Source organism: Paramisgurnus dabryanus, chromosome 4, assembly GCF_030506205.2.
Source record: "Paramisgurnus dabryanus chromosome 4, PD_genome_1.1, whole genome shotgun sequence".
In the NCBI taxonomy this organism is placed as follows: Eukaryota; Metazoa; Chordata; class Actinopteri; order Cypriniformes; family Cobitidae; genus Paramisgurnus; species Paramisgurnus dabryanus.
In genome coordinates, this window is record NC_133340.1 from 42,184,342 (window position 1) to 42,206,033 (window position 21,692).

General features: G+C 36.5%; 2 protein-coding genes across 3 annotated transcripts in view; one reads left to right on the forward strand and one right to left on the reverse strand.

Annotated features, from left to right (window-relative positions):
• The window catches only part of pax5 (paired box 5), a 61,088-nt gene extending 59,558 nt beyond the window's left edge, over positions 1–1,530 (reverse strand). For both annotated transcript variants that reach the window (XM_065254669.2, XM_065254671.2), the window contains exon 1: positions 1,264–1,530. In XM_065254669.2, coding sequence (XP_065110741.1) covers positions 1,264–1,309 — 46 coding nt within the window. In that variant the 5' untranslated portion in view covers positions 1,310–1,530. The remainder of the gene's footprint in view (positions 1–1,263) is intronic.
• A 5,022-nt stretch (positions 1,531–6,552) lies between these two features.
• zcchc7 (zinc finger, CCHC domain containing 7) overlaps positions 6,553–21,692 on the forward strand; it is a 68,200-nt gene continuing 53,060 nt past the window's right edge. Inside the window, exons 1-2 of the mRNA XM_065254672.1 lie at positions 6,553–6,659; positions 11,303–11,919. Of these exons, the coding sequence (XP_065110744.1) occupies positions 11,316–11,919 (604 nt within the window). The 5' untranslated portion in view covers positions 6,553–6,659; positions 11,303–11,315. The remainder of the gene's footprint in view (positions 6,660–11,302; positions 11,920–21,692) is intronic.

Here is a 21,692-nt window from a genome sequence, read left to right on the forward strand (position 1 = left end):
AGAATTAAAAACAAAATAAGTGTAAAAAACCGTATACGTTAAATATTTTAACTCCAAGATGTGGAGAGACATAGCCTAATACACTGCAAAAAAAAAAAACTATTTTATTCAATTTTTTTCATTCTGTTAATAAAAACGTACTTATGAAGGAAATCTAAAAAAAAAAGCTAAAGAAATAATAAATGTGAGCATACTGAGTTTTCAGAAGGCCAAAATCATGACTGAACTGAGCTAAAGTTATAGTCAAAGAAAAAGGCCTGTGTCAATGAATGTCATCATTGACAGAAACTGAGAAATGTTCGTGTGAAATTGAAATTGTGTCATAACTTCGTTATAGTTCATAAATTCGAAACATGAAACAATTTTATAATTAATTTCCAATGTGTCATCGTTGGAAGAAGGAGGATACTGTGTATAACCTATTAAACGTTTAGCCAATGAATGACAATGCTGAGACATATTATTCAAGGCTTTCACAACAAATAATATTAAAACCTTTTATTATATCGGTAAATCTTTACCACACAACAAATTAAAATGCGGGAATCAATGTTAAGTAAACATAAAGAATAAGGATTCTGGTAAGCCTCAGGTGAGATAAACTAAACTAAATTAACTTATACAAAGCAGCTTTGAGCTAATTCATTTAACCCTTTAGACACATTTTTTGGAGGGAAGGACCCATAAGACCATAAAAAAGAGTTTTTCTCTTAATATGTTATAAAGAAAATGAGAAATAGGGAGAAACAGCCTTGCCATTTGATACCTTTTCTTGGTTCTAGTTATAATTATCTAATGTTTGTCCTTAACACCATTCTTAAAACCAACATGGTTTAACATAATGGTTTAAAATATTATTGTTGTTCCTTTTAAATGTTGTCCCATACACAATCCATCAGGCCCAAAGCACACTTAAACCTCAAAATACATGTCATAATCATAACTTTAGCAAAGGCTTGGCCCTAAAATCCAAGGCCCATCATCACAACAAGCAGTTTAAGCTTTGAGTGCATTGGAAGACCCATTTATAGCATCGTTGAAAAAGTAATATCAGAGTATGCCAGAAGATTCCCACCATCAGATATATAATGTAAGATACAGATAAAGTCACAGCTGAAGCCTTTGTAGACAGTTTAAAAATGCAGGTAGAATTTGTTATGACAATAGTTATTTGTTAGTTCTGCTTAATAAAAGAAAAACACGGGTTTATTAGTATTTTGAAGAAGCCGTTCAAGTGAAATGGAAAAACAGACATGGCCCTACCCGACCGTCCGATGCGCAGAGATGGACCCTTTTGGTCCAAGTCCATGCCGTGGCTAGAGGTTGGACAGAGGGATGGCGGGGGGCGAGAACAAAAAAGTTCCCTCTCCTATATCCTCTGTTCCTGTTCTCTCTGCTCTTTTTTGTAACAGTGGTTTTGACGAATAGTCGTTTGAAATAATGTGACTCTTCCGCTCCCTGTTGCGCCGTTGCAATTGTTCACTGAAGTGAAACTAAACGTTTTAGGTGGAAAAGAGACTCTGAAGGAAGCGTGAAACGATTATGGGGCAAAGTCAAGAAAGAGCCGCGCGCTCATGTACCATTTCTTCCTCTCTCTCTCTCTCTCTCTCTCTCTCTCTCTCTCTCTCTCTCTCTCTCTCTCTCTCTCTCTCACACACACACACACACACACACACACACACACACACACACACACAAACACGCACGCACACAGAGAGAGCATAACCTGACATGCAGACACAAACCTAGTTACCAAAAGTTGTGCTGACAAGTTTACTTCTGTCAGGAATTAAGTGAAAAATAGAACATGATATTTAGCTTAATAATAAACTTATCACCGATGTACGTTTAGATTTAAGGGGGGAAAGACAGATTCGATTCGTTAAGACAGAATACCAGTTCAACACCCACTCAAATCTAAATATATAAACTAAAGTTTCACGACATTTTAAACTTTTTTTATAACCTACAGGTTACATAAATGAACAATATGTTGACTATTATAATGTTTTTTATTGTTGCCAATGGTCCTTATTATTAAGTGTTACCACAGTTTTAACAGTTTTTATGTAGGCCCTTATTGCACTTTATCCGATCGACCTATAAAGATCTCCGCGTCAAAATGCTTCAGCATTTTTATTAGACCAAACAGCACACGTGAAGGCACGATGGCAGCCGATGATACGGGGTCTCGAGGTTCATGGGCTACACAGAGACAATTGTCCGCTGAACAATGTGAATCAGCACTCTCTGACCTCTGCTCCGAAAACAACAAATGTACCTCATTTAATCGCGCCTCATAAAGCTATGTTCATTTGATGGAGGACTGAAGGCAGAATAATGAATGAAGCTTAGACCTTATTAATTTAATACGGAGTGGCCCGTGGGTTATTTCGGATCATTTTGGCCCAGAGGTCAGTTATTTAATTACAACAATTTCCGCGCATGAGAGGAAGTCTGTATTCATTTGCAAAAATGTAAATAAATTAAATAAATAAAATGAAGCTGTTTTGAGGATGAATCCCATTCCGGTTCTGTTCAGAGGCGCTCCTGAAGGTCTGATGAGGGATGTTGCTGTGCAGGTGGCTGTTGTCACAGTGACCTGAGGCAATGTAACCGCTTCGCTACACACGCCTCTCCGCTCCAAGATCAAAGGCCAAACTTGTATTACATGAACGTACATCAACGTCCACACTTTCTTCCTCTTTCTTCCTCCGTATCACCTCCTGTAATACTTACACCAATTGACAATTTATTACCACAGTTTTCACACACGAAACCCAAAACACCTGAAAAAGTTTTAGGATGCAGAAATGCTGCAAAATACTTCTGCATATGTTTTTTTGATCGATTTAGAAGAATTCCCCCTATCCGTATAAAAACCACCATAGTCCTGCAAATAAACAGGATACATTTATATAAGTGCTTATATATGTGTAATGTTTACATGTTTATTACACTTTCGTATAAGTAGCAAATATACAACATTATATCGTTGCAATAACAATAATCTTTTATAAATATAATAATTATAACGATATTAAAGATTAACAGACTAATTAATATAAAAAAGTATCATAACATGTTCTTTTATAATAGATTATTGATAGTAATGTATTGCGCTAAAATTACCTTTACATGTCCTTTGTTTTAAATTGTCATTTGATTTTTCAATAAATAAATAAATAAAAATAAGTTCAAACAAATAGCAGATAAATCCAAAATAAAAAAAGTTAAATAAATGTCAAAAGTAATGAAAAGTATATTATATTGTTTGCTTATAAATATACCATATTATTATTTTTTGTTTAACATAGCTGCAACATTATATTTTGGCAGAAACTATATTGTCATTAAAAACTTCTAAAACAAAAATGTAATTAAAAATGAATGACTATACTAACAAGTAAATAAAAGCAAGTGCATACAATTATTTAAGAAACAAATTTTACTGAAAAACATCCATTTGTTTAGGAGCTTTTCTTGTGTGAAATTCATGCAAAGGCCACCAACTTCTGCTTGGCATCTTTTCTCTTCTCAGTTTTTACGTGATACGGTTACAAAATGTGGTGCTTTAGTCTCACTTCTTTATTTAATTAATAAAGTAATTAAAGCTCAGAGAGTATAAGAGGATATTTAGTCTGTTTCCCTGCTGGAAGCGGAAATAATCGCTTTTGACCGAAACATGAGAGTGAAAGCGGACAATTAAAACAAAAAGTAAACAAACACACAAATAACACAATATTATTGGCGAATTTATTTTATTATTCAACTGATTTTGTTTCTGAGTGGTGTTGTGAGTAGCACTGTGAACGAATACTCTTTCTTTAACCTCCACAGTTTAATCTACAGTCTTTAAAATTTTAACAAACAATAATCAAACGTTGTCAACAACTTAAATAAATCAAACGCGAAATTGGATATTCAGACTGTTCTCAATCTTTTAAATATGGCTTCAAGATTATACTTTGTTTGTTTTTAGAAATGGACCGTGGAGTTTCATGCAATAGCCTAATTGTTTCCGCTAAATATAGTAAATACATTAATTTATCCTGCTTTTAAAACTGCGGTTATATGCTGTTGTCAGCCACCACTAAAAATACTATGAAATACCATATTACAGTTTTATAGTACCAAAATAGTAACCATGATTTTTGCGTAAAACAAAGGATGTTGCGTAAATGTACATAATAATACATTATTTACACATATAGTATATCCAATGTGAAATAAGACCAAAGATTTAAAATATTGGGTAAATCTGATAAAAAACACAATCGGGCTTAACATCTCAAACGTATAAAAAATATTTCGCATTTTAAGCTGAGTAATAATAACAATCTGATGCAAAGGTATCAATGCAGCTTGTTATTTTTTGCAATTTGTGGGACTTATCCAAAGCATGGGACTTTACTTTCAATAGCAGTTATCAACATTTTACACGAAAATAAATCTGTTTTTCTCTAAAGTTATAAGCCCACTTTGATGTGTCAAAATGTATATCAAATTAGGAATTGATTTTTTGTGTTAGCCAAATAAGATTTGTGAAAATGTCTACTTAAGAAGTTAACCCTACACCTCAATACAGTGCTAGTTGCAGTTCTGTCAACATTTGGCACAACACCAGACCACACAAAGAGGACATGGGTTTCTTTAGTGAGTGTTTTGTTCCAGATTCTGTGACATGTGTAGTGACATGCTGGGGTCAAACTGTGCCTATGTGGACCTTCAAAATAAAAACAATATCTGGCAAACAAAACATTGTTAAAACCAAATGTTCCTTATGCACAACACATAATTCAAACATATTTATTTAAAACTTATTTATTATTATCACGTTTATTAGCCCATTATGAAGAAATTTCCACATAGATGTGTTGTACATGTCTGATACACTCTTTGGGAGTTTCCCAGACTGGGTTTTGGTTAATCCAGGACTAGGTCTTAGTTATATTAGGACATTTAAGGAATTTTTACAAACATAGCTTACAAAAAACAATACTGGTGAGCATCTTGAGACTATATATCTTAAGATATGTCAGTGCAAGATGTTTTAAAATGAAGGCAGCTTAACCAAGCATTTTAGTCTGGAACTAGGATAAGCCCTGTTTGAGAAACCGCCCCTTGATGTTGTTTTCTCCCTACTCTTGAAAAATGTATTGTGTATCTCCTTTCTATTGCTAGACTCTTACAAAGCTATTATGTTTGTATACAGAACTCAAATAGACTTATAACTTTCAACGGCATGATAATTGTATGCTCAAATATTGATCACGGCACAGTATGGGTCAATGTTACACTTGAATAACACACTGAATGTGCAGACTGTGGAGACATCAGCAATATAAATGCAGGAGTTGGAGAAGGTGGCCATTTGGCTTCTTTTCCCAAATGAAAATCTTTCTCATGCAGAACAGCCATGTGGAATCAGATATTGGAAAGGAAAGGGCTGGATCCTTGCTTGTGACTCCATATTCAACACCCGACTGGTTTGAATTTGTGCAGATTAACCGATGAACAAGTGCTTCCCTTTTCCTTTTAAAACAATAATAGTAATAGCGATCAACAAATAAGGCCAAAATCAGACTTATCATGTGGCAATTTCTGCAGAGCAGCCAGGCATTCCATTCTCCAGCTTCAATCACAATTTATGCAGCTTTTTTTTTAACAAAAAAGCGGTATATGTGTCAGGCTTTTGGCCTCATTTAGGAAATGTAACCTTTTGAAAGAAAACAATCCACTGCTTTGATGGCCTTTTCTGCCGCTGACACGCATGGAGACATCTTCAGAATCAGATGGCATTCATACCGTGATTCCTACATCAGCCATCATGTTTCACCCATGCCATATACCCTGTGGAAGGTAAAAAAACAGAAAAGAAGGAAAGAAAGAACAGACAGAGAGAAATTGGGACATTTAATTCATATTTAGATATGTAAAAGATATGTTGTGTGTTAAGATATGTAAATATGGGCCTCAGAAAAGGCAGGACAGGGCAACAGGGAACCTTTGTCATTTTATTGCTTTTACATAATAAAATTTTAAAGGTCAAAATCTTTAAATTTCAGTCAGTAAGTTTAGAAAAACACTTAAGTACAAATGAATGTAGACATTTCTTTGAAAAAAATATATTTTTTCACGATGTTATTATTTATTAGTGCTTGTTTAAAAGCACTCGATAACCTCCTCATATCCAATATGAATAATTTAAATTTTGCAATTACTATGTCCATGGTCAGAAGAAAAGGCTAATAAATAAATACATTTAGATTAATCACGTGTAATTGTGAAATTATTTGCAAGCCCTCATCAATGACACCCTTTGAATATCTTCTTTAAAAAAAAAAAAACGCATTCATTCTCAAGTAAATAGCCTACTCTTGTGCATTGCTTTCTATGCTTAATATTTATATGCAGAGGTTTCAAGTAAAAAAACCCTCCTGTCCTAGATATCCAAATCCTTAATCAATGACACTAAAATTATTAATATTTTTTGTTTAAACAAACCTAGGGGTCACTAACATTCGGTGTGTGGGGTAAATGTTCGCCAGCTTTCCCAGGAACGAAGATTGGTTGGCCAACCATTTTGTTTTCCTGTGGAGTCCAACCGGAAGCGAGTCTCGCCGTGTTACACTTCCAATTCGGAAACGTATAAACAGGTTAGAATTTTAATCGCTTTTGTATCAATCGTGTAATACTGTGCCCTGTGGTGTGGTCGAGCGTCTGAACGATGACAATTGTTTTTTATACACAATCGTGTCTGTTTATTGGTACCAATGTACACAGCCGGTTTCCATGTGTACGTAAACACACGTGGGGCATGTACTTGATAGCACTGAAGCTAACACGTTTACCCAAACATGTGATTTCAAATTGATTAAGTCATTGTTGCTTAGAGACATTTAGATGGCAAGAATTAAATAGTTTTTGTTGAGTTTATTAAAATAATAATTTTAATTTGCCCCTTATGGTATCTTTCATTTAGCTTAGCCAACCAGCTAACTGTCAGTCACTAGTGTCGTTTTAGTGTTGTTGATTTTTGAAGTTTGTTATGTTGTGATCATTGTACTCTTTTTGTTATTTCAACTAAAATAATTGACATTATGACTGTATTTTTGTAGTGAAACATGCCAGAGTTAAAGTCTCAACGTGATCTGTGCCACTTGTCAGCTTAGCATTATCAGATGAAACGGAGAAAACTGGCAAAATGTTAGCATTAACTGATCAAACTGTCATTAAAATATTACTGAATTGATGTAGTCCCACTGCCATTTTCACAAACACAAAATTGTGAGCTGACTTTAGATTACACCGTACGTTAGTGTTTTATTATTTGTATTTTATGGGTATATAGCAGGACTTGTCCTCTCTTTCCCCCTCGCACAGTCCACACACTGGCATTGAAACAGTTTGAGATTTCATTTTTTTTTTTTACATCAATAATAGAGCACTGCCTTGACTGATCAGGATTGGGTTTCACCATACAGGCTGAAGGTGTTCCTGTAACTCAGTAGACAGAGCAAAGACTGTGGGTTTGATTACCAGGAACATGTATACAGATATACAAAAATTGTACAACTTAAATGCACTCTTAATTGCTTTCAATAAAAGCATTTACCAAATGAATAAATGTAAACGTGAAAAGCAGATATCATTCCATATGTCATGTTTTTTTGCATGCATGTAAATAGGTATGCAATAAGGCACTGATTGATAAAATGAAGTTCCAGTTTGTTTAATTAAGCAACACTAAAATAGAGATTGTGGACATGTTAAGCAGTTGATCCTTCTGGGAATATTTAGTTTTGGTTTTCTACATTGGAGAGCGTATGGAAATAAGGTGTACATTGAATAGCGGTAATGAGTAAATTTGTAGTATAACTTTGTCCCGTAGAAACCACCATCTGACCCCAGTAATAATGAAGCTGCTGCAATGGACTGATTGTAGTAATTTTATAGTGGTTGACCAAGTTTTTCAAAGACTACTTCTCTGTGTACATTTTTAATTCCCCTGCCGCACATACAATAACAACATTAAAGGAAAACACCACCATTTTTCAATATTTTACTATGTTCTTACCTCAACTTAGATAAATTAATACTTCCCTATTTTTTTTTAATGCATGCACTTCATCCTTGCATGGCGCATCTTGAATGTGTTAGCATTTAGCCTAGCCCCATTCATTCCTTAGGATCCAAACAGGGATGAATTTAGAAGCCACCAAACACTTCCATGTTTTTCCTACTTAAAGACTGTTACACGAGTAAATATGGTGGCACAAAATAAAACATGGCGATTTTTTCAAGTGGAAATAGGGCTGGGCGATATGACTCAAAAAATTATCGAGAAAATGTTTTCCATATCAGTCGATATCGATAATTATCATGATAAATAACAAATCTTTACTCCTGTCAAATTTAAAGGCAGATTTTTGCTCCTGAATGAAAATTGTAAAAACCAGACAGTTAATAATGGTTTTAAACTACTTTTTATTCAGAACATGACAAATACAAAAACTAAAATCTTGTTTTAATGCATCTGTATTAAATGTAAATCTATTTGTTATGAAATCAACACATTTCTGACACAAAAGCAGCAGACTACTGTCCCTTTAAGACCCAAGACAGACTATTTTAAGTTTCAATATACTGAGTAACAGCTGTTTATGTTCACTTAAACAAGAAAGAAAACTTAGTTCAGTGATCACGCGTGTGTTATACATATACAAGCTATACACGCTGATAAATGGATGTCAAGGGTGTCACTTTGCTGTGGGAGCGCACATACTCAAACACTATATTCACTGCAGTGGTGGATCTGCTGCTTTTCCTCAGTTTCCTGAATTTGTGAATGTCCTGTAAATATACTTTTAAAGCTGGGCGGACGTGTGCGTGCGCAAGGCGGACGCTGAATGAAAGTAAAGTATACTGCACGCACCTGTGTCTGCTGTGTTTGACGAACCCTGTTTGCGCGTCCAACATTACACACAAGAAAATGTTTCCGCGCATTTGGATTCCGTGATTCCGTCCGCGTTATCCGCATCGCGAAAATCATAGGTCTCTACTAATAAATAAATAACTTGCCTCATCTTCCACTCCTTCAAGTCTGACTGTCTGACTCAAGATATCTCGTCAATTAAGAGAAAACGCTTCCCCGCCAATGACGAGATTTTCCGTCTTTTCGCAATACCGCTATTACTTTTTAAAACCGGAAGTATTGCCCTATGGCAAGCTGCTGCATGTCCGTGTCTGTTTTAAAGATCGCTCTGAATATGATCTCTATGAAAAGTCCGTCATAAAAATGGAATTATCTCTACTTTTTGCTCAAAATATGGTGTTTTTGCAAAAACCTACCCATATTCAAAAGCTGATTGCAAAAGAACCACTAAAGGTAGGAGGAAACGGTGTTTTTTGTTTGAAAGCAGAGGGTCTGTTCTTTCATTTGGTATATTGTATGTTTATATATTTAAAGAAGAACATTTTCTGGAAGGCATTAAACTTTGGTGAAAATCATGAAAAACGCTGGCGCTGGCTGGCAACTTTTTTTTAAAATGCTGGTGGTGAAAGAGTTAATTAACACACCTGATTTAAATTATTAGCTTGTTAGGGAGACATCCTGGAAGGAGGCTGATGAGTTAGTTCAGGTGTTTTAAATTGGGAGACATCTAAAACTTTCTGGAATGGGGTCCTTGAGGACCAGGATTGAGAAACACTGCCCTAGAAGCATGCACTCACACTGTAATTTTACTGTACTTTGAAGTGGGCACACTTTCGTCATTAAGATTCGCTTGTTTTGAACAAGCTTAATGAATCTGTCGCGTGTGCAACTCAGACATTCGCGTTACCCTGCTGCGCGCATCAGAATTTTTTTTACAGAGCTAGATGAAGGGAAATTCATCAATTGACGTCTATTCTTTTGAAACGCACTCTGGGGCGATTTGCGATCAAACTGCATGTTCCGCGCCTGAGCCCAAGTGAACCTAGCCCACCTCTGCCAGGGCGAAATTAACCAAACTGTGTCCCGGCACCGCATCACACTAGTCAAACAAACCATTCTGCTGAATGCACAAGCACAACAAACTAAAAAACTTTTTTTTTAACTCTTCATCTCGTGTCATAGAACAACTAAGAGCATCAGCAGTATGTAATAAAAACTTCCTAGAACCAGTAAATGACAAACACGCTTATATTAAACAAAAAATGAAACGTTTGTTAACAATAAGCTTTTTGTTAGATTGCTTTGTTGAGTGCTTTTCCCTCTGTCGTCATCTGTCAATCTTTCCATCGTCTCTCTCTCCCTCTCCCTCTGCATGTGCTTGACAGTACACACAGGCATGCATCCGCTGCTCAACATACAGTGCTATATAAGCGTTGTTGCAAGTTTCTTAAGTCATAGAAATTAAAAGGTTATTTGCATTTTGGGAATAGAATATCGGAATCTGATTAATATCTAGTTTAGCCAAGACTCAATTATGTGGTTGAATGTAAATGGAACAGTTTTAACAAGCCTATCTATCTAATCAGAGATGTGACCAGGTGTAAAAAAGCACTATAATGACTGCTGTAATGTTAAAAAAAGTCATTGTTAAATAATGTGAAATAAATAAAGTAAAAAGAACATTCTGAAAATGTAACTTGCAACGTGCAATTGTGAGAAAATTGTCAAAATAATTAGGAAAAATAAAGATTTTTTTTTTTTTTGGTTGTTCGGTATTTGGCCTTTGGTTGAGTTTTTCATTTTTTCTGTTTCAGACAAAATGTTTTCTTTCGGTGCATCCCTAATCTTAAATTATGCCAGGGCCATTGATTTGTCTAAAGATACACACCAGTAACGTCTTTTTCTAAGGCATTTTTATAAAAAGATGCTTAAAAACCTTAACTAAGGCCTAGTCCTGGATTTAGCTAAGCCTTGTCTGTGAAACCAAGCCTACATGTAGAAAACAGTAATTCAGTAAAAAAACTGTAAAAAAAAAAACGGCAAGGTCATGGGTTTGAAAACAGCTGAAACACACCTGGACTTCTTAGCTAGTAAGATTATTTACTGCATCTTCTCACCTCAAATGACCTTTCAAGTCATGTGCCTCTTCATCAGGTCTGATGAAGATGTCGAAACTCCCACCGGAAATAAAACAAAGAAGTACTAAACAAAACACTTATCGCAGTATGTTAACCATTATACATTTTCTTATATTCCATAGAGCCAGAGAATAATAGGATGATAGCGATTACCAAACACATGGCCTCTTGCATCTATTCTTGGGAGCAATGATTATATTAATGATTATAGCTGTTGTCTCTTTAGGGCTCTCCTGAAGATGTTCTCAGGGTACCATGAGCGTGTGGACCTTGAGGATGAGCTGTACCAGGATGAAGAAGACTCGAGTTTGTCGGATGCCGAAAGCGAGTTGCAGTTCCGACTTTATTCCCAGCTGCACTATAGCACTGAGAACCAGGATTCCCATGAGAACTTGACAGAGGTCCAGTCATCAATACCTCAGCAGAAATCTGTGCCTCCCCCTCCTCCTGCTGCACCTGTAGATGTCATAGTGATAGACTCTGGTCCAGATGCTATCACGGTATCAGATAACACAGAGGAAGATGACAGCGTGTGTGCAAAGAAAGGCCAAACATCAAACCACTGTAGCCTGGCACGCAAGAGGTGCGAGCCCTATAGCGCCCATTCGCTCAATCCATCACGTGGTCAAACAGGAAGAAACTCTCCGGATGATATTGTGGTGTTGGATTCAGAGTCAGATGAGAGCTCGGATTCCCATTCGGAACCCCCTTTTGTGGAGGATCTGGGTTCGGATTCCGATTCGGATGAACTGGAGAACTGGATGATTCTGGGTCGGGACAAACATGAGGAAGATCAGAGCATCCAGCTGAACCTTTCCATATCGGAGAACTATGAGAAACAAGGTATGTGTTTTGTGTTTTTCATGAGTTAAAGTAATTGAGGAGAAAGTTTGACAAGTGTTGATGCTGACCATGCAATAAAAGTGAATGGTTTGTGATGTGGTCCTCCTCCTAGAATCTTCACACTTTTTAAGGCAACAAAATCACACATTGAATGTAGTGCCTGGCATCTTTTCTTAACTGGCCAATGCATGCATGACATCCAAATCAAAATGTATCCAAAATATTATTCACGTTGCATCATTTCTTTATTTCTTTAAACCTGTAACCTTCATTTTGACTGTAGTGTTGCTCTGATTTGAATTATGTTAGTTAGTCTTTGTATGGTTGGGCTGATGCTGCACGTGTGAACACACAAGTACAAATTTGTGTATATCCCCAAAGCTTTCTGCATTCCTCTGCTTTAAAGGCTGTATGTACATCCTAATCACTGAATCTGTAAATCTCCTATTCATATGCATTTGCTGTAAAGTTAATGTGTGTGTGTTTAACCGACTGAACAAGAGTGTGTTTGTGTGCAGGCTTTGCGCATGCATCAGGCTTTACGCATGTAAAGTTCATTTGCATGCACGTGAGAACGCGCGGGGAAAGCGACGAGGGAATATTTCTGTGTATGTAGAGTAGAAACAAACAAAACATAACAAACCTCCTGTCAGAGAGCGAGTGAGAGCATAGGAGACTTTAATCGTAGATGAATAAAAATGTACTTGCAAATCTCTCTAGATCTACACATTAGGTTAACCTGGAAAGCTCAGCAAAGCAGCAAACCTCCTTTCTTTTCCCAAATCTTGGATGCAATGTACTAATTTCCTTTTTTTAATTCCTTTCTTTTGCTTTTATTTATTTTAGACTCTTTCTTCTTTTGTTTTTTAAATCTATACTACTTATACGGACCATTTCATTCTTTTTCCCATCTCTTTTCCCTTCATCTACTCATCTCTCTCTCTCGCTCTCTGGCTCATTTAAATGGTGTCTACGAAGGAGTCTTTGGGGTGGTATTTCTGCTCGGTCGATCATGCTTCTCACACTTATGTGCAGAGGGGGCCTTCTACTGCCCTGGCCCGCTTTTGTTACCCAGAGAGAGTGATTCAGTGGAGGATGAGAAGAGAGAGAGTAAAGGAGGGGTTCAGAGGGAGGAAAGGCCCAGCTCTCTGTCTCTCTTTTTCTCCTCCATGTCTCTGATCTCTGGGGCTTGACCCTGCACTCCAAAACATGTGGGCCATATAAGGGAGGGGAGCTGTGAGGAAGTGACTGAAGAGGTTGCCCTGTATTTGTGTATGTTTGTGTCCAAACGTGAGAGGTTTTCTCTGCCGGGTTAACTGTGATAAAGAGGGAACAAAGGATTGTTAAGATTTGAGGGTTGAGATCATATACCGTATATTAGGGCTGGGTGATACTGACCAAAATTCATATCTCTGTAATTTTGGGATGAATGGCGGTGTATAAAATAAATATCTTGGTATTTATTTATAAGTGGAATAAATGTTTACATGCAAGACACGTCAAAGTTGTTTTTAAAAAATATACAGCTTCACAACTGGTTGGAAAGCTTACGTTTGACCTCAGTGTACATATCTGGCAGAGCTTTTGTTGCAAAAATGAGGTCATATCATATCGGACCATCCTGATATAGACGTATCATCTTATCCCGTATCCCGCTGTGAAAAAATACAGATGTATTATCAAAACTAGATATACCCGCCAGCCCTAACGTATATTATATTTTAATCTGTATTTTATTTTTCGAAAAAAATTATATTTCTTAACCTTCCTGCTTTTAAATTTTACCCATGGCCAACAATGGCTGTGAAGAAGCCTGACCCAATAAATGCACGTTTTTCCTGCTAAGTGTGGAGGGACGTCACACCTATTCATTTCGTCAACCAATTTAAGCGACAACAATAAGGGCATTTTTTTATATTGACTTTAGTGATACTGATATATCAGCTATGTGTTATTTAATTGGTCACTATTTGGCCAACCACACTTATTACCCTATTAACAGAAATGCTTGTTATTTCCAAATAACAACTAAAACATTTGCAATATTTTGGATAAATGTGTTTTTTTACTGTTTTTTTTTTACAGATAACAATTAACAACCTATTATAATTATGTAATAATTGTGCTAAATTTGGTTGGGGTTGGAAATATACCTATAACATTTTTAATTTCTCAGTGTTGAAACACAATATTATGTTCATAGGGGGTAAATAAACACATTTTTGTCTGTTAACTTGTCCTACAAGACATAAACATATACTCCAGTGATTGTAGTATGCACTCCTTATGATATGAGGGACTAAATTTGTTAAGTGTGATTGTGTTTGTGATGCACTAGCCAAAAGCTTTAGACAGCAGTGACTAATTTCATTTCAGCACACACACTATAGTCGCACAAATCCAATTCTCTCCAGTTCCTAAGTCTGGTAACTCTGTGATGTACGCCTGCCGAACAACCTACATTCATCCCACAACACGCATACCCTCAAATCCAATTCTCTTCAGTCGATGGGCGTTACTGTAACTATAAGGTAACACACGCGCACACACACACAAAACGGTCAACAGAGGCTGATTTTAAGAACAGTAATACCCCATTCACACAGCACTTTGGTCCAAGAAAATTTCCAGAAAATTGACCGAGAGGCTTCTGTGTCAACACAAACACCTCCCATAAATGTTCTGGGAGTGCACCCGTAAAGAAGGCCTAGTAACTTTCCGTAACATTCACGGAAAGCATTCTGTGTGAACAAGGTAGAGTAGTGCTGTAATGAGGACGCGTTTGTCATTGCAACAAAGAGTTATGCGGCTTTCACATAGGATGCGGTGTGCGCTGCAAAACGCATTCATTTCAATGGTTTGCGCCGCGCAAGGGCGGTTTATTGTTGCGTCGAGCAAAGCGTTAGCGCATCTTCGCTCAAGCCGCGGTCAAAGTTCAAAATAGTTTAACTTTTCCGCTGCACTATGTGACGATTACCCGCGCGGCCAATAGAAACGCGGCATCCAAACAAGCAAAATGGACGAAATCTTATACTCGGAATTCTCAGAGCTTTATAATACAAGTTTATGCTCCTACAGAGACATCGGAAGGAAAGCTGTGTCATGGAAACACGTAGCAATTCAAGTTGGAATGTCAGGTGTGTTTTATGTCAAGTAGCTTGTTGGAGGTAGGCAGCTTAAAGTTACGTGAAATGGAAACGGGGAACATCGGTCTCTGTATTCCTCATCGACTATTTAACACAAATATAAGCACTGTCGTAATTTATTGAAAACCCCGCCTACACTGGTCTGGCCATCAGAGCACAAATCGCTTGGCTGCGCGGAACCCAGCGGCGAGCACAGCGCACACCGCATCCTATGTGAAAGCCGCATCATGCTTCAGCTGTTTGAAATAAAATGGGATTTAAATGCAGATCAACTTTCACGACGAGAAATGTCAGCAAACTGGAGATCAGGGAGCTCGTCACTATCCGCCCTGAAGCTGAGATCATTCACCAGCATGAGGAAACAGCGCATCACACGTTCTCCTTTTGATCTTTTCATAAACAAAAATGCACGTGCGTGGTTTCTCAAAAGAGATATCATGGATAATTTGCTAATTTCAGACGCTGTGGAAAAAACCTAATAAGTGCACGACTTTAAATACGTCACGTGTTTTCACGTGATCTTTACAGTATGCGTGTAAATGCACGCACAGATTCTGGAAAATCATTGGCAGTGTGAATGAATCAAAAATCAAACAATCCCGCATTTCATGTATTTTCCTTATTTTGCGAAAAGGGCTTAAGACATTTAGACAGGATAACGCAATCAGAATTGTGATGTTTTTATGTGCACAATCATTACTGTCAATCCAATTTAGGAATATTTTAAAATCTTCTTTGACAAAATTAAAATTAAAGTGTTTCATTTGTCATTGATGGTGCTTTGAAAGGCAGACAGGTGGGTGAAAGTCTAGAAATCCTTTCCACAAATACTGTTTGTCTTGACCCCTGTCCTGTCGTCCTATCCCCCCCCCCCACACACACACAGAGTGTGTCTCTGAAAATATCTGATTTTGGGATGAAGGGGCCCCTCAGACCCCACTGAAACGGAACAGACAGGAAAAATGAGAGTCTCTAAAAAAAACGGGTGAAAGGGGGGCTATGAACTTGAATTAGTTGTAGAGCCTTCCTCAGTGGTCACACTTTCTTTTTCTACCTCCTTTGTGCCTTTTTAATTTCCCTTTCCCTCTTTTTTCTCAGTGTTTTTCCCTCCCCTTTTTTGGTTCTGTCTGGTTTCTCGCCATGTGAAAACCAAAGTTTGTCATTAGGTTGGACTATAGCACTGGCAGCAGATGGCCATTAGTTTTGTCTGTATAGTTTATTCTGAATTGTCTTAGAGTTTGTTTGATACACCGCAGGCCATATGCAAAGGTAAGATTTTAGCTGTCTCTCTCACTTTTTTTTTCAAAAGTTCAGTAAATTGTTTTGTAGTTGTTTGAAGTGTTTCTAATTTAGTGTATGATTACTTTTCGTGAACATGGCCTCGACACCTGTTAAATCCTATTGGATGTATTTTCTCTCTCTCTCTCTCTTTTCACTTTGATATATCTCTTCTCTTTAATAAGGCCACACCTATACTTCCATGAACTGACAGCTGTCAGTCACTTTTGTTGCTTTGTGTGGTACTTTTATTCTTGCTATATTCTGCTCAAGGTAAAGTTGTTGAGTTTTGAGTGTGTAATCTGTGAAATCTCTAATATTTATATTATAATTAACAATACAGTCTGTATCAGGAAGACTGGAAGGTGTAAGTAAATAAACATGTTTTTTTATATGGGCATAAAGAGGAAGTGCATCATTGGGAGTGGGTCATGATATTGTAACTCAAGACTTTGGCGATCAGGTCTCTAAAAAGTGTGCAGGTTGTGCAACTCGTGTTGCCGAATGCTGGATAAGGTGATTGTGTTATCTGCAGGATTTGTGAAGGCCGCATATAACTGCATGATTCGAACAGTGTGTGTGGGTCGCTGGGGTAAGGCGTGGCGGCTGTGTGAGGTGATACGTGTCTGTAGGTCTGTGTGTGTGAGATTGGAGGGCTTTTTGCGTGGAAGTTTGTGTCTATAAGTTGAGTGTGTGTGGGTAGGGATAGGCATCAGCTCTTATCTGGGCACAGCAGTGCCACATCATCTGAAACACCTCAGCCATTTCTCCATGCGGTCTGTTTGAACAGACGCCATGACCTTACACAAACACACAACACAGATTTGTTACAAAATCACAGTGTGAGGCGGTGTATACTTTTTATTTAAGTATTTTGTGGTGTTAGACATTTTTTAGTTTTGTTTTCTTATTTTTTACTTTAAATTTGTAAGAAAATAAAGTTAAAATCCAGGGGAATGTGTCGTCATTTCATGTTTTCGCAAATATAGCAAATTTTTGAAAAAAGATGGGGTGGAGAATTTTTTTTCTTCAATATCTAACTTAAATATCTTAATTGTTATTTACTTTACGTCACTGTATACATAGATTTTTTTTGTGTAAGAATATCACTAGTTACATTTTTACATATATTTGTGAGAAATGTAAATTTTATAGTTCATAGATTTTTATTAAACTAAAATTTAATATCAACCAGAAAACTGATTGAACTGATTAAACTTGTAATTGGGCAAAGCACCAAAATCCGGATAAAAGAGAAACGAGTGAATATTTGCAATATTTTACAGTTTAAAACAACTGTACACCAAATAATATCCTGTTAAGCCCCTGATAAAATTATAATATTGTCTTGTTTGTGTTTGCTGATTCCCACTCATTGGCAAAATAGGATATGCTTTATACTTATAATTTATCAGCATCATTGGAAACCGTTCCCCCCAATCGTTTATTTATTTTAATTTTATTTTAATTGATTACATAAATATTGACTAGTTCCGATTTATAACCAATTTTGACAACAAAGTGACAGTACTATTGATCATAGCCAATGTTGAAAGAAATATTGACAACGACTGGTTGAGCATTGGCCTTAAATCGAGAAAATCTCCTCGGACTTTTCCAGAAGATTGTAATTTTTCATCAGCTCTACACACGGCTTTTCTTAAGAAAGGAGCATTTCCATCAGCTCCATTTTCACGAATGGCCAGTGATCTACGCCACAAGTGTGGGCAGCGTAATCCTGTTTGAAAGGTCTGCGTGTGTTCCTGGTTGTATGTCTGGCGTTTTGGGTGGGCTCTGCATGGGACAGCAGGTATCCTTAATCACGTTATGGGGTGTGGGGTGTATTTTTGAGAAGGGGTTAGCTGGCAAGCTCCCATCCCAATTTCATACTAAATGGTCACACACCAGGTTTGATTAGAGAAGGCAGGGTGGAGGAACACCGCTTGCTCCATTGTCACAGTTTCTGCCGTTGGGGCAGAGTGACAGATCTGTGCATTTAAACATGGCAGCGTTGTACGTTTGCGGGCTTTCTTACCGTAGTTTTTCTATTGGGGAATATTTAGTTTTACGAATCACATGCTTACTTGGACCCACTAAAACACTTACAATACTTAAATGTTTTTGCTCATTAAAAAACATATTTAAATATTGGCATGTTTTGGTTGTATAGAAATTTATCTATTTATTACTTTCAGCTTTTGGTCTGGTATTAACGTGACTTAATAAAGCCATCACAATATATGTTTTTTTTTTAAATAGTTATGACTCAGGAGAGTATTCTCCCATTGTGGGTTAAATCTGAATGTTTTATCTGTTCCTCTGTGATTATCTTCAACGCGCAAAGATGCAACGTTCTCCCGGAAAACCTCAGGTCCAACATCTGTGTTTGTTTTCGCAGGTGCTCATTTGGTTTGATGCGAACGTTTTTTCAATATAGAATATTTGTGTGGGCTGTTTTCTGATAAAGTGTAGTGGAAAAAGTCCCCCGCTACCTTTTTGTCATAAATTCATTCGTTTTTCACAGAATTATTTAAATGCGATGGCAAGATGACAAAAAAAGAATGTGTATATATTTTGTTATTTTAAAGAAGAAGATATGCAAATATGGTAATTTATGGCTTTGTGTAGCTTGAAGCATAGGGCAGAAGAGCAGGTTTTAAAAGTCTATCCTTTGGAATTGAATTATGCATACTGTGTCAATACATTTAGACTAATGTTGACAACAAATGGAGAAATTAGTTCTGTAAAGGGGATGTAGTATACATTTAAAGGATGATATTCAATCATATTAAGAATAATATGTTAAGTCTTGTTTAATTTTTATCCAAGACCAAATATAATGGATATTCATTGCTTTAGTCTGGCATGATAAGTGCGTCTCTGCACAAGGAGAAAACTTCAGTGAGGAAAGGCAATTGCAATTACCAATAAAATCCATTATAATTAAACAGCCATTTAATATAAAACAAATTATTGCCTTAGAGACAAAAGACTGAGGTTTCCCATTGAGACCTGATTATATATATATTTTTTCCTTGGTCTGTCTTTTAGCAACTTTACCTTTTAAATCAATCAGTCTTTCTTTTTTTGGGGGTTTTTAGGTTAAACGAATTTATTAACCACTAAGCCAAGATGATGATTACTTTGCTGTTTGGGTAGACTCTTAGACTAGATTATTAATGTACTTTTATTAGTACAGAGTAATACTAAATGGATATTTCGGCTCAGTTGTTAATTTTGTGGCACGCTTAGTTTTTGTGGCAAAGTAATTGTTTACCCCAAAATGAAAATGATGGTATCAACGTCACGTCGTTCCAATTCTGTATGGATTTGTGTCTTGTGTAGAACACAAAGTAACATCATTTAAAATTTGTCTCAACAATTAACCCATTATATCTCACAAAATGTTCTGTCAAAGAAAGGAAGACATACATACCGTTTTGAGTTACATACAAATGGGTAAATGTCAAATGATGACATAACTTTATTTTTTGGGTGAACTATTCCTTTAAGTGGGTCTTGTGGATACACCGTATTGAAAGGTTGCTCCTCCCTAAGACAACTGAGCTACATAGATCGCTGTAAAGAAAATTTGATCATTTGTCCAACTCTTTAATAAAATTGTATGTGTTTAAAAGTGAAAAACCCCTTTCACTTATGCTTTACATATATAAAAAAAACCTACAATACAAAATTGCTCTCTTGACATTTGGATGAGTCGCATTCTGTTTCTTTTTCCAAAAACCTTACCCTATTATTTTTCATTTAGTTCACAAAAAACGACAGATTAAGATATTCAATACCATTAATTTTTATACACTGAGGATTCCTGGCCCATTTGTGTAGCCATTATAAAGTTCTGGGATGTCATAGTTATATAATTGCATTTAAAGACATATTGCTTTATTTTTCTATTATTTAATTTTATTAAGTCTGTACTGATATATCTCTCCACTCATAAGAGGTGTTTGTGTGTAGATTTGTATGCGAGCCGGTCTGTCTCTTACTGTTAATAATCTCTCGAGGTTTCTTACCTCCCTCAGGGACCTTCCGGAAAACGCCACCTCGCTATTATTAGTACTTCTTTTGCATATCGAGGGAGCTACTTTCAAATGTGATGCGTGCATATGTGTGTGTTTTTCACGTGTGCGTTTGTGTGTCTGAGGGTAAGAGTTGACTAAGACTCGGCCGGTGTTTACAACAAAAAAATTCCTTTTTGTCACCAGCTTTTGAACTGAACTTGAGATCAAAAGAAATCTTGACCATATTTGCTTGTCTAGTAGGAGATAATGGGAAGATAGAGATAAATAATAAACAGTTCCTTAGGAAAACAGGTAACTCAATATTATTGTCACATCAATGCAATCTTGGTTTCTAATGAAATTATGAAAACAAGCATCTTAAACACATTTTAAAATTATGACTTGGCTTTTATAGTATGAGGATACCTTAACTTCTAATTTGTTTTGTATAAATCTACAGAACTTGTACAAAATGCATTTGTTACTATTGTAAAAATATAATGGTTATAGATGAAACCTTGTTTTTAACACTTTGATTCAAGTGGGGTCTAATAGCATACAGATCAGAGTCCATAAATCAATTTTGGCCTGATATGTTCATAACAAAAAGGTCTTTCCTCATTCTAGTAAATAAATAAAACCTGCTTCCTGTTGATGCAGTTGACTAGGTGAGGAACCACTCGATTCAGATGTTTGCTAAAATGGCCTAAAGCAACAGTGGACAGAATGCACATTTTTAATCATTTTTGTGTTTCATTGTTATTCAGTCAGAGGAGGCTTTTGAATTCTTGTTTCTTTGAAAGTTTCCTTCATTTATAAAACGTATCCAATAATCCTCCAACATGCAGAAATAACGAAACCAGCTTTCATCACTTGGATTAAAGCTCAGATTTTCCAGTCGCAACTCACCATCAACTCATAGCAGTTTTGTCTGCTATCTAATATGGCTGAAGCATACAGTTGGTTTAGCTGCGAGCTCAGATAGCTGTCAGTGGTGCCGCGAACCCGCTTGTGTAGATTTTGGGCATGTTGGTGAAATGAGGCTGATATGTCAGCGGGCCGACTGTCGGGAAGCCATTTCCCTCATATCATTCCACCTCTTCTGCCATTTACTGTTACTGTGATTACTGCATATGCCGGACGCATTGGCTGTTTATCTTTCTGCTAACATCCAATAATGTTTCCGCTAGCTATCTTCATTATCGCACAAGTAGGGTTTGTGTAATGTAGTAAGCCTAAATACTTTCTAAAGTATATAATAACAGTGAATTTGGTTTTCTTATTGAAAAGTCTTTTTAAGCTGTAAAAAAATCTACCAGTGAAAAAG